Raw genomic sequence first — 12,065 nt, 5'->3', positions numbered from 1 at the left:
TCTTGATTAAGGAGAGTCCCGTAAGGAGTACTCAGCTGGAGAGGATCTTAGGCTTTATTTTCAAGAATATCTCCATATCTAAACTAACTGTTATGAAGTGAATAATATGTATTCAGTAAAATGAAGAGGTTGGTGCTTATCAAGGACTAAATTGCTTGAATTTTGTTTTCTGACTTATGAGAAAAGCTGATAAGAAATAAGTATTCCCTTTCATCTTAGAAAGATGAGTGAATTAATTTCTTGTTTTAATCTTTATTGTTATCCATGCATTTTAGCATCATTTTTGCATTATCTGGTAATACTTGGTAGTAAACTCCAGAAAATTATTATGACATTTTTTATTACTCTTAGAAATTATTGCTATATTGGGAATACTATTAATTGACTTGAAAACTATGTCCCTGATATAATGTGGTGTTCAAATCATACGAAAGTAAGTCTTTAGTAAATTACTATATTATTTAAACACTATAAAAGTGCATCATATATAAGAAAATAAAAGTATGCAAATAACTCAGGATTGAATTTGGTCTTGGTCTGGCAAACAGTTAAAGGGTGAATTTGGTCTTGGACTGGCAAACAGTTAAAGGGTTATATGTAATTGTTTATGTGGTCTCCCCATTTCATTATATATAATTTAGCGCTTATGCTTTGTTGTTAATTTTTTTTCTTATCTGTAGTAAAATTCATAGAGACACGTAAGATGTGTTTGAAATATTCTACATCTACTTTCAGGCTGTACTGCTAGTTAAAGGAGGCTTAAGGGAATATCAGGGTATTGTAGTCTTGTCAAGTAAGAAAATATATATACTGGAAATAGTAGGACCAGAGGAGTAAGTATATGATTTTTTTTATTTTATTAATATGTCAAGAATATCATATATACAGTAATGCATTTTTTTAATTCATATATTTTGTTTGTGATTGAAATTACAAAGGATATCCATTTTTATGATAGAGTTAAAGAATTGATTAAACTTTATAATATTAATTTTACAGAATTTTAGTTATTGTTTAACTTATGTGATTAAAGATTTATCTCAGAATTTTATATTTGTTTCTTTCCAGTGATAGCCCACAAACATGGTTAGAGGAAAGGTCATCATATAATTTGTCAGAGGTGCATGTTATCCATAGCTTATATCAGCGACAAGGAGTAGGATTAACTCTCGGAGACAGTGTGCTTCTGATTTCCTTAGCTGATTCTCACCGTGCCAATTGCTTCTTCAACTTCTTTTTAGGTTTGTATTTGTTATTCATTAAATCTGTTATCAAAACTGAAAATTTACTGAAGAAATCGGTTGGATTTATACCAATTTGTTATTCTTGAGCTCAGAGTATTTTACTGATATATTCAAGAATGTCTTCAATAAGTATCCTTGTGATTATATATTTCACGATATTCACTGCAGAAATGAAATACCACCATTTATGACAAATACAGTAATTGTGTAGGAAATGTTATCCAAATGCCAAATTATATAACACATCCATATGTAATGTTATCCACATAATCTACATACTAGAGCTGTAAATACTATTATCATATTAATCTTGAGTTAAAAGTAATGGTTGGTTTAAAAAATCATTTTAACTTTCTAATAAGTAAACTAAGGTTTTAGTTGAATGATAATTTTGAGAACATTTTCTATCTAAAGGTGAACAGTTGTAAATACAAGCAAGAAAACCATCTATATATTTGGGATGGTGTTTGAATGGTAGCAAAACATTCATACATACATACACATACATATACCAAGGCACTTCCCCCAATTTTGGGGAGTAGCCGACATCAACAAATGAAACAAAACAAAAAAGGGGACCTCTACTCTCTACGTTCCTCCAGCCTAACAAGGGACTCATAAACATTAGAAAACTTAGGCTTAAAGGGTAAGAATTTCATTAGGAGGTGTGATGGGCATATAGAGATCTTGACAATAGTGATGGCTGGAGGAAATTATGTAGAAGGAAGCCAGTTCCTAGACAAATAAAAAGTAGTCTAAGGTGAAACAACCTAAATTACACATTCAGACTTCTGCTTTGGCTAACGGCCTGGTCTTCGGAATCTGTCAATATCTGAGAAGTGGATTCAGTCTCAGTATCTAATGTATCAAATGAACTGGTGTCTTGTTCATAATAGGGCACTTTATGTGCATTGTTTACTTTTTATAAAATTCATTGGTCTTTATGGACAGTACGTACTAGTATATGTGGTTTTAGCATACAAGTAATGGTTTTAAAATTCTGTATAAAGTAAAATACAATGAAATGTGTTTAGGTGTTTATTAGCGCACTAAAATTCTATAAATAAAAAGTAATGCATAGTATATAATTTTTGTTCCTACACATATTATGCAGATCTTTCATCCTTTAAAGTAGGGATGTCTCTTCAGTGACGCTGGAACGGCCATTGAATCGTTAGCAAGGTACTGTAGCTGGTAATGAAGGTGGAAACCCTTTTTATCTGCCTGTCTCAGAATTAGAATTGCTACTTTAGTCTTTGGCTGCAGTGGGTACGAACATATAGTTACACTGTTTCAATTTTCTTTTGTACGTTTGTTTGTGATGAAGTTTTTTTTTAAAGTAGACCCCTACCCCCTTAGGAGTAGTGTTCTCTTCTGATCAGAAATACGATAAAATCGGAGTGTAACTTGTCTTGCTCCCTGGTAGTTTCTCTACCCAGCGAGAAAGTTACTTGTATTTGAACTGAAAAAAAAAAGAACCTTCCTGTTTGATTCTAGGGGACTTTCTTCCACAAATGAGTGAGCCCACCCTATTTTAAAGGAAGATAAGTTTGTATAAGCATAGAAATAACTAGAAAAATTTACAAATACAGTAATTTTTTTTTTTTTTTTGTAGCAATACAAACTTATGTCCATTAAATTGAATTTCCCACCTCAGCCACTCTTCTCAGTCAAAGGCCTGAGGACAAAAGTGACTGGTCTGTGATAGGTGGGTGGGTTGGGCTTCCCTCTCGCGCCACCTTTCATCACCAACCACCTTTTTAATGATTCAATGACTGCTCAAGTGCCGCTAAAGACATATTCCTATTATAAAAGACTCAGCTTTTTATACCTAGGAAAAATCCAAATGGTTTTTTTTTATTTTTTAAGCCTTTTTTTATCTTTTGCCTTTTTTATTTTATAGTTAAATGCCTAAAATCTAAAAGCTGTATATTTGTAATTTGTTCCGTAACCGAAATACAAACCACGCTATTTACAAAGGGTTATTACTTTTAGCGTAGCTGAAATGGCGAGCCATTAGAATTTAACGAGGGTGTATTACCCCCCGCGCTAGTTAGCGGGGGGGTAGGGGAGTGGTAGCTAGCTACCCCTCCTCCCCCTCACACACACGTGAATACTCACTTTCACTTTTGGCTCGGACTGTGACAGACGTCTCTGTCTTGGTCCTCGCTTGGCAGCCATTGTCTGTTTTGTCTTTACTTAATCGCTTACTTTTCTTTTACTCAATATATATGTAAACATGTTTTCATGTTTGTATATATATTTGAGTATAGAAATAAGTAAGTTTCCTTTTCAGATGTGTGTGTGTAGTGTACGATATCTACGTGGAGGCCTCGGCAGTTAGGCCACCACGGCGTATTTTATGGGTGGCGATCGAGTTTGACTTATGTCTTTCTCTCTCTCTCTTGAGGTCGTTCACCCTTTTACTACGTGTTACTACGCCCTTGTAGCCTAGCTTCCTTTCCGTGTGGGGGGTTGCTACGCGTATGTTTGTATCAATTAGTTATGAATCTAATTGTAGTTGTTTTTTTCAGCTTGTAGAACGATTCCTTTCGGGGTTTTCGTTCTTTCTTTAGTGTTCATTCATTTTTTAATTACATAATTACATAGTTACATAATTATAATTGTTATAATTCTGTTTTGGTTACAGCTCTCCTGCCGCGAGTGTAAGTGGTTGTGAGGGCACGTGCCTGTTGTGTAATTCTTGTTCCTTTCCCTCGGGATTCCTCTTCGGAGCCTTCCCGGGGGAATGAATGTGTACTAATATTATTTGTTTTATTTTTTTACAGTTACCGATCTAGTTCGTTTCTGTAATATAGCAACGGTGTGAGCTGTCTGGTTGAGTCCTGGGGATTCGGCTGTTGCTGCCTCCCCCCTTGTATTTTCGTCAGGGGCGTGTCTCCTTCTACTGGTAGTACTCCCGTGTCGACGGACAGCTCTCCAGTTCATTTTAGAACAGTCAGGAGGCTTGCCTCCTTGGGCGGATAACTTTCCTTCCGAGGGAAGTTTTTCCTGTCCAGGCTTGAGTTTTTCCCCTTTTGGGGGGTTCTTCTCTTGCCTTTTTTTCGTGCGACTATGCTCTTGGTGCTGAGCGGTCGCACCTGCAGTTTCGCTCAAGGGGCTGGGCAACTGCAGGAGCTCCTCTTCGGAGGATTGCTCCTTTTAGGTCACTGGCTGACCAGTCTCTTCCTCGAAGTGTTTCTCTTTCGTTCGCGAGAGAGTACACTCATAGAGACTCCTCTTCGGAGGTTTCTTCTGTTGCTGTTGCTGTTGGCCTCCCTCGCCGTAAGGCCCTCCGTCCGCCTCGTCGTAAGGGCCTCTCATCTCCCTATAAGGGTGCTTGAGGCGCCCTTTTGGATCTCCGTTTGCAGCCTACACTCCTTTTTTTCTCGATCTTCCGCCTTGGTGCAGATGGACAGCAGTCTGATCTCGTCTTCCGACGGGCAACGGTCTTCCCGACGGACAACGGTCTGCCCGACGGACAGCGGTCTTCCGACGGACATCAGTCTCCCGGCGGACAACGATTCCTTCGGGGCAAAGGGTTGCCCCCACGGGGGTTCTTCCCTTGCGTGTCAGGGTTTCCCTGCGCGCCCTTCTGCTCATCAGCGCTCTCCTGTTCGTCAGCGCTTTCAAGATGATCTTCCCTGCGGTTCCTGTTACGTGCCCTGTGCGCCCACGTTCGCCCTCGCGATCTAGAACTTCGGTTCAGGTCGGGGTCAAGGACTTCTTCTTTGCGCAGGCTTCCACGCGTAGCCTTCTGCTCGTCAGCGATCATCAGCTCGCCAGCGATCATCAGCTCGCCAGCGATCATCAGCTCGCCAGCGATCATCAGCTCGCCAGCGATCATCAGCTCGCCAGTGATCTCCGGATCGCCCACGTGTGTTACAGCTGGCACGCCAACGTTCTCCAACACTTCTGAAGGAACATGGTTCGCCAGCTACTAGCTCACCTGCGCATGCTGATCGCCATCGCACGACCCTCAACTGCGGATGCTGATCACCATCGCGCGACCCTCAACTGCGGATGCTGATCGCCATCGCGCGACCCTCAACTGCGGATGCTGACCGCCATCGCGCGACCCTCAACTGCAGATGCTGATTACGCATGCTGCTCCTCATCGCACAACCCTGAACGATCGCCCTCCTGCGGATGCTGATCACCATCGCACCCTTTCACGCGATCATTCACCTGCGCATGCTGCTCGCCATCGCACAACCCTGCACGATCGCCCGCTTACGCATGCTGCTCCTCATCGCACAACCCTGAACGATCGCCCTCCTGCGGATGCTGATCACCATCGCACCCTTTCACGCGATCATTCACCTGCGCATGCTGCTCGCCATCGCACAACCCTGCACGATCGCCCGCTTACGCATGCTGCTCCTCATCGCACAACCCTGAACGATCGCCCTCCTGCGGATGCTGATCACCATCGCACCCTTTCACGCGATCATTCACCTGCGCATGCTGCTCGCCTTCGCACAACCCTGCACGATCGCCCGCTTACGCATGCTGCTCCTCATCGCACAACCCTGAACGATCGCCCTCCTGCGGATGCTGATCACCATCGCACCCTTTCACGCGATCATTCACCTGCGCATGCTGCTCGCCATCGCACAACCCTGCACGATCGCCCGCTTACGCATGCTGCTCCTCATCGCACAACCCTGAACGATCGCCCTCCTGCGGATGCTGATCACCATCGCACCCTTTCACGCGATCATTCACCTGCGCATGCTGCTCGCCATCGCACAACCCTGCACGATTGCCCGCTTACGCATGCTGCTCCTCATCGCACAACCCTGAACGATCGCCCTCCTGCGGATGCTGATCACCATCGACATGCTGCTCGCCATCGCTTACCATCACGCGGTCATTATCGCCAGCGATCTTCTTCACCTACGCGGCAGCACGATCCCTCGCCGTCACGCCATCGCTTGCGTTCGTCGCCTCGGACACGTGTTCATTTACCTGCCCACTCGCCTGCGCGCCCGCGCGATCGCTCGCCTGCGCGCCCGCGCGATCGCTCGCCTGCGCGCCCGCGCGATCGCTCGCCTGCGCGCCCGCGCGATCGCTCGCCTGCGCGCCCGCGCGATCGCTCGCCTGCGCGCCCGCGCGATCGCTCGCCTGTGCGCCCGCGCGACCATTCGCCTTTGCGCAACCGTTCGCCCTCGCGCGACCATAGTTCGCGGCGAATTCCACAGCCGGTGGTAGCAGCAGGGACGCGTGCTCCTAGACGGCACTCGGGATCACCTCCATCCAAGCACAGGTTGGTAGTGCAGGACGAAGACAGGTCAGTACAGCATTCTTCCCCACCTTCTTTTCAGGCAGGTACCGTCGGGTCCACTCCAAAGGATCGCCCGATCCCTTTCACCTTAGCGAGGATTTCGGACTCTGTGTCCTTGGAGCAGCAGACATGGTTTGGTCCGCTGGCACGGGCGTTAATGAGGGTTATGAAACCAGTACTCGCCGGCCAGGGTAACAAACCAGCGGCTGTCTCTCCTACGCTGAAGAGAAAGAGAGGAGTGGACTTCGTGGTGACTTCCCCCAGGGCGAAGTTGGTTCCCAAGTGGTCGGTCTCGAGGGTCCCCTCTCCTGTACGAGTACTCTCTCCTTCTCCTGCCCTGGAAGGATTTTTGGCGGGGGGGCTTTCCGTTCAAGATTTCTCCATCGGACAAGGGGTGACTGCTTACCTCTTCCTCTGGGAGCTTACCAGGTTCTTTCCCTCCTCGGTTACGGCCCGAGGTTTGGTTCAAGGAAGCTACAGGAAGATCAAGGGTACTTTCCTCCTCTCGAGCTCAGACACCTTGGCCTTTCGTCGTTAAGTATCTACTTGCGGACAAGCTCGATGTTGTACCATCTGGACGCGCTGACTGAAGGCTTCCTTCGGGTGTCTCATCTGTGGAGGTCGACGACCTCAGACACCCTTCCATCCTTGAGAAGAGTTTTGTCTGTGCCCAAGGACAGAGACTTAGACAGCTGCTGTGCGGAGTAAATCGACTTCCGGTTTCACTCCTCCAAGGCGCTTTCTTCCAGACTCTGCAGGGCTCCAGCGCCCTTTTCTTTCAACCACGTCGGCCTAAGTTATCGGCTACGACAACTGGGACAAGGTGTCCAATTGCAGTTTCCTCCTGTCAGGAACAGATGGCACGGGAGATTCCCCCGGGGGGGCATAGGCCTAAAAGGAGTTCACGAACTCTAGGATTGCAGGTTTTTTCGCTGGGAGGATGCTTAAGGTTACTCATCCGAATGACAGCTTCCCGATGCCCATTCCCGCACAATCTCTGTGAGTAGCCAAGGATATCGCGCCTGCTGTCTCTGTCAGCGAATTCAGTGTCTCTGAACCTCTATGCCATAGCGTCAGCAGAGTTGCCCGGTTGGGCAGAATGATCCATACCTTAGGCGAAGGTCTTCCTTAGGATCATCGACGGCTTCACCCCCGGTCCCCTCAGTCGATCCTTTCTTGTAAGGAAGGATCTGAGAGGGGATGTCCATAGTCGACCTCTCAGTCCTGATCAAGTTTGTCGAACAAACTTCGGCCAGCGTAGACCAGCAGAATCGATCAGACTGGTAACGAGGCGACAGGACTCCTTTAACCCTGGATCGGAAGGACGGGTACTTTCAGTTTCCATTCCATCCATCTTCCAGGGTGCTCGTCGAATTCAGCCTAGACTGCAAGTATTCCTGCTTATGATGCAGTGTGGCTATCCCGCCGTGGCATAGCAGGTTTGTTTCCCCAGAGAACTCTCCCTGCCTTCCTCTTGGCCGCTCAGGTGCAGGCTTCCTCCTCCTCTGCTGTTTGGAGGGCTGGTCAACTCCGGTAGGCTCGGGTTTCGACCTTCTTCAGCGCCGGGACTAGCTTCCGGAATGTGACCATGAGTGTGGGCTCATGGTATTTTGCTTGGAGCCTTCTCTTCCTCTGCCTCAACATCTGGAGTATCTGGCCATGATTTTGAGTCAACCGCCTTACCACATTGGAAACCCCGCTTCTCGTCCGTCCAGCGAGGTTAAGCAACGTCGGTACTTGGATGGGTGACCACCTGGGGACGCCAGATTCTGTTACCGCATCCTCCGAGCCTTCCTTTCGGTTGACTGTGGCAAGACTGAGGAGAGTCGCAGTACCTGTTCTCAGTCAAGCAGAGCTTTCAGCCCTACCTTGGAACGTTTCCTAGTTCTTCTTTCCTCATTGACCCGTCTATAGTCCGAACGGTCGCCTCAGGATAAGTTCCATGTGGGGCGATCCAAGTCCCGGTGGCTTCAGGCAATGTTTAACCGGACTCCCTGGCCCTATGGGACCAGCGGAACTATTAAACCTGCAATGGGTGTTGACCTATGGAGCCTCTTGATGGTAGTGGATATTCTCGTCCTTTCCCCACATTCTTGATGCGGTTCTCGGACTCGTCAAAGGAAAGGGGGGGGGGGGGGGCCATGTTCCGGTCCAGGCCTATGGTCAAGACCTGAAGGATACCTCTCCATCATTCAGGCAGGCTTAAGGGCCTTAGTCTGGCACCTCTTCAGATCCTACAGCTCCTGCCAAGTCGCCCGTTGCGCGTCGACTTCATCCTAACCAGCAGGGGACGCATTTTCACACCTTCACATCTTGTAGTAGAGATACCGGGATGATTGAGATTCTCTCAATTCCACCATCGGCTCTCTCATTCCAGGCAGGGGAATCTCTCTCTCAGACTATCCGAGCAGAGCCTCATAGAGAGAGTGTACCTAGGGGTCTTTGACCTTGGGTAACCAGCAAGTGCTGGTCTGGGGGACCTGATCGCAACACCTTGGAACCTCAAGCTTCCACTAGTCTTACCCCCCAGTCTCAGACCCCGAGACTCTGGCAAGATGCATTCCGGTGATGGTGGGACAAATTCGACGCCTGCGTCTTCCCTCCTTTTTGTCTGCGGACAATGGGTCTCAACAAAACCAGGTTGTCTGTCAACCTTTCAATGGGAGAGCTCCACTGGGACTATGCGCAGAACGGTTTCTGGACCCTCTGCTTCCCCTGACGGAACTCCCGGGAGAGCTTCTCCCACGGCGCAGACTACTCAAGCAACCACACTGCGACATCTCTCCCGAACCGGGGCATCGCTTCGGCTTCATGCCTGGAGACACTACGCTTCCTCCTCTAGAAGAGACAACCCGCTACAGTCGCGGTACGGAGGTCGCGTCATCTGCGATAGTCATCCACAGGGGTCTCCCAGGCAAAGTGAAGAGTCTAAGGTGGTGGGTGCCGTGGGAGATATACCTCTTCCCGTGAGGCCTCTTCTCCAGCAATAACGGTCTTATTGCCTTTCGGCGGGAGGAAGCTCCTTTCCGCTCTCGGCAATGAAGCCTGTCGCTCAGCCTTTCCCTGACCTTCAGGCTTAAAGGAATAACTTTTTCCTGCCCGCTGGATCTATCCTCGCTCATGCGAAGCTACGATCGTCCCTGCCCTAGTCGGAGGAAGACCTCCAACTTGGAGCATGGCTCGGACTTTTAGTCCTTTAAGAGATCTTCTCAAGACCCTTTTACGACAGGCCTCGGATTGTATTCCGCCTTGGGTCTTCTGCTCACTCTGGCCACGGCCAGTGTGTAAGCAATCTTCTTGGTCTCTTATTACTCCCCCCTTTCTAAGGAAGAGGGGAAGGCAACATTCAGGCTCGCTCCTGAGTTGTTGGCTAGACTCAGAATCTGAGGGTCCCGACCCTTCGGTCCGATTCATTCAAGATTTCGAGTCTCCATTCTGTGTGTTATGTCCCAAGACCTTCTCTTTCTTGCCAGTAAGGAATCGAGAGGTTAGCGCTGGGAACAGCTGCAGTTTGGCCTCAGTTGCAGCCGATTTGGGAACACATGGAGGACATGGGGGGAGAGTCACCAGTATACCTCTTCAGCCCGGACTCGAGTACATTCATCTCGACCTGTCTTCAAACCCTCCCCCGTCACGTCGCCCTACAGCACGATGTTGGATACATCGCAACGTCCTCGCCTTCGAGTAATACTACTCTGTGACGCAGGTGCTACAAGCTGGAGTCTGGAAGCGTCTGATGACCTTCGCAGCCCGCTTCCTGCAGGGCGTGACCCACAGGAGTCTCGATACGTTTTCTATCGCTCTGTGGTGGCTACACAACAGCTGGTCTAACCTCAGGCTCCTTTTTGGACAGGTAGCAGAAGGTTGAGGGCATTGTTATCAGGTTTTAGTCTGCATGAACGAAAGAAGTATGTCTGGCCCTTACTTCTTTCTTCATCATCCCCTCTACGGGGAAGCAGCATCCTGGTCTCTGCATAGCTGACCTCGAACCTCTGCAGGTAAACCATGCTTCCTTGTGTTCCGAGTATTGAGTCAATACTGTCGCGTCCCCCATACCCTGACGAGGTGGTATTGGGAACGTCCTAACCCAGAGTTCCTTCTGGAACTCCAGGTCAACTGCCTAAGACGGGTCACACTTCTTCCTTCACACACAAGCTTACGTAGGCCACATGGTTCCTTGCGGAGCAAGGAACTTGTGAGGTGCAGGGACTCCTTTTCTCGAGTGCGACTCACTCGGATTCTGAGTCCCCGGGTAAAGCCAAAGCCAGTATGGCTGGGGACTTTCCACCCTTCCTAAGGGATAAGTCACCCTTTGTAAATAGCGTGGTTTGTATTTCGGTTACGGAACAAATGACAAATTCGAAGATAATTTGTATTTTTCCTAACCATACAAACCTTAGCTATTTACACATATTTGCCCGCCAGCCCTGTCCCCCAAGACAAGTCCTACCTCTAAGTGAAAGTGAGTATTCACGTGTGTGTGAGGGGGAGGAGGGGTAGCTAGCTACCACTCCCCTACCCCCCCGCTAACTAGCGCGGGGGGTAATACACCCTCGTTAAATTCTAATGGCTCGCCATTTCAGCTACGCTAAAAGTAATAACCCTTTGTAAATAGCTAAGGTTTGTATGGTTAGGAAAAATACAAATTATCTTCGAATTTGTCATTTTTTTAATATTTCTTATATGTAAAAGCTAAATATCCTATCTTATTTTATGTGCAGATTATGAAAGTTAATATAAGCTGGAAATGTATTGGTGTTTTGCTATGCAGAGTTAAACCATTTTCCAATTTGAGTATTTTTCTTTTATTCATTGCAGAATCTTTGGAGGAATATGGAGTAAGCCCAAGCATTGAAGAGTGTAGTCCTGCCCAGGAGGAGTCTTTGACGGAGATAATTAAGGAGACTCAGATATCACCAGTAGATGAAACTGGTCTTTCCATGTTTGCTATTGTTTCCCTTTTGCTAGGTTAGTACAGTACTGTAGAATGATTATACTTTTTGAATATTTTGATGTTTTTATTGTTTTTCAACACGAGCATGCTTTTAATTTACCGTTTAAAGTAGAGGAAGTCAATTTGAGAAGCAAAAGAAAACTGTCCTAAGTACCCTAAGATTATTGCAGGACTACAGAAATCTTGAATATTCTTCTGTCTGATCCTCGGTATCAAACTTTCATCTTAAATTGTACAACAAATTCCTTTTTACTGGTGTGTTTGATCCTCAGGAGCAAACTTTCATCTTAAATTGTACAACAAATTCCTTTAAATTGATGTGTTTATCAACCTTTTAACTAATTGTACATACTGTGCTTGATTTTTCATAATTCTAACCTGTTTTGTACTTCATTCTTCCCAGTGTATATCTTCCCTCCCTTATTATGTATTGGGTATGCAGTTAATTCGGACAGTTTAGTTTTATAAGGTTCAATTCTTTATTTCATAATTTTCATTCCAGCTATGAGTAAATTGAGAAATGATTGAATCAGTGTTACATCAAAAATTCAAACTTCGTGCAAATATTTTTGTTGGACAT

The 12,065-nt window shown here is 46.6% G+C and overlaps 1 protein-coding gene across 5 annotated transcripts in view; it reads left to right on the top strand.

Moving 5' to 3' along the window:
- LOC137617235 (serine/threonine-protein kinase 11-interacting protein-like) overlaps positions 1-12,065 on the top strand; it is an 82,039-nt gene that overhangs the window by 46,939 nt on the left and 23,035 nt on the right. For all 5 annotated transcript variants that reach the window (XM_068347187.1, XM_068347189.1, XM_068347185.1 and 2 more), the window contains 3 exons: positions 736-833; positions 1,069-1,241; positions 11,350-11,499. In XM_068347187.1, coding sequence (XP_068203288.1) covers positions 736-833; positions 1,069-1,241; positions 11,350-11,499 — 421 coding nt within the window. The remainder of the gene's footprint in view (positions 1-735; positions 834-1,068; positions 1,242-11,349; positions 11,500-12,065) is intronic.

This window comes from Palaemon carinicauda, chromosome 23, assembly GCF_036898095.1.
Source record: "Palaemon carinicauda isolate YSFRI2023 chromosome 23, ASM3689809v2, whole genome shotgun sequence".
NCBI lineage: Eukaryota > Metazoa > Arthropoda > Malacostraca > Decapoda > Palaemonidae > Palaemon > Palaemon carinicauda.
This window is presented reverse-complemented; position numbering and strand designations above follow the sequence as displayed.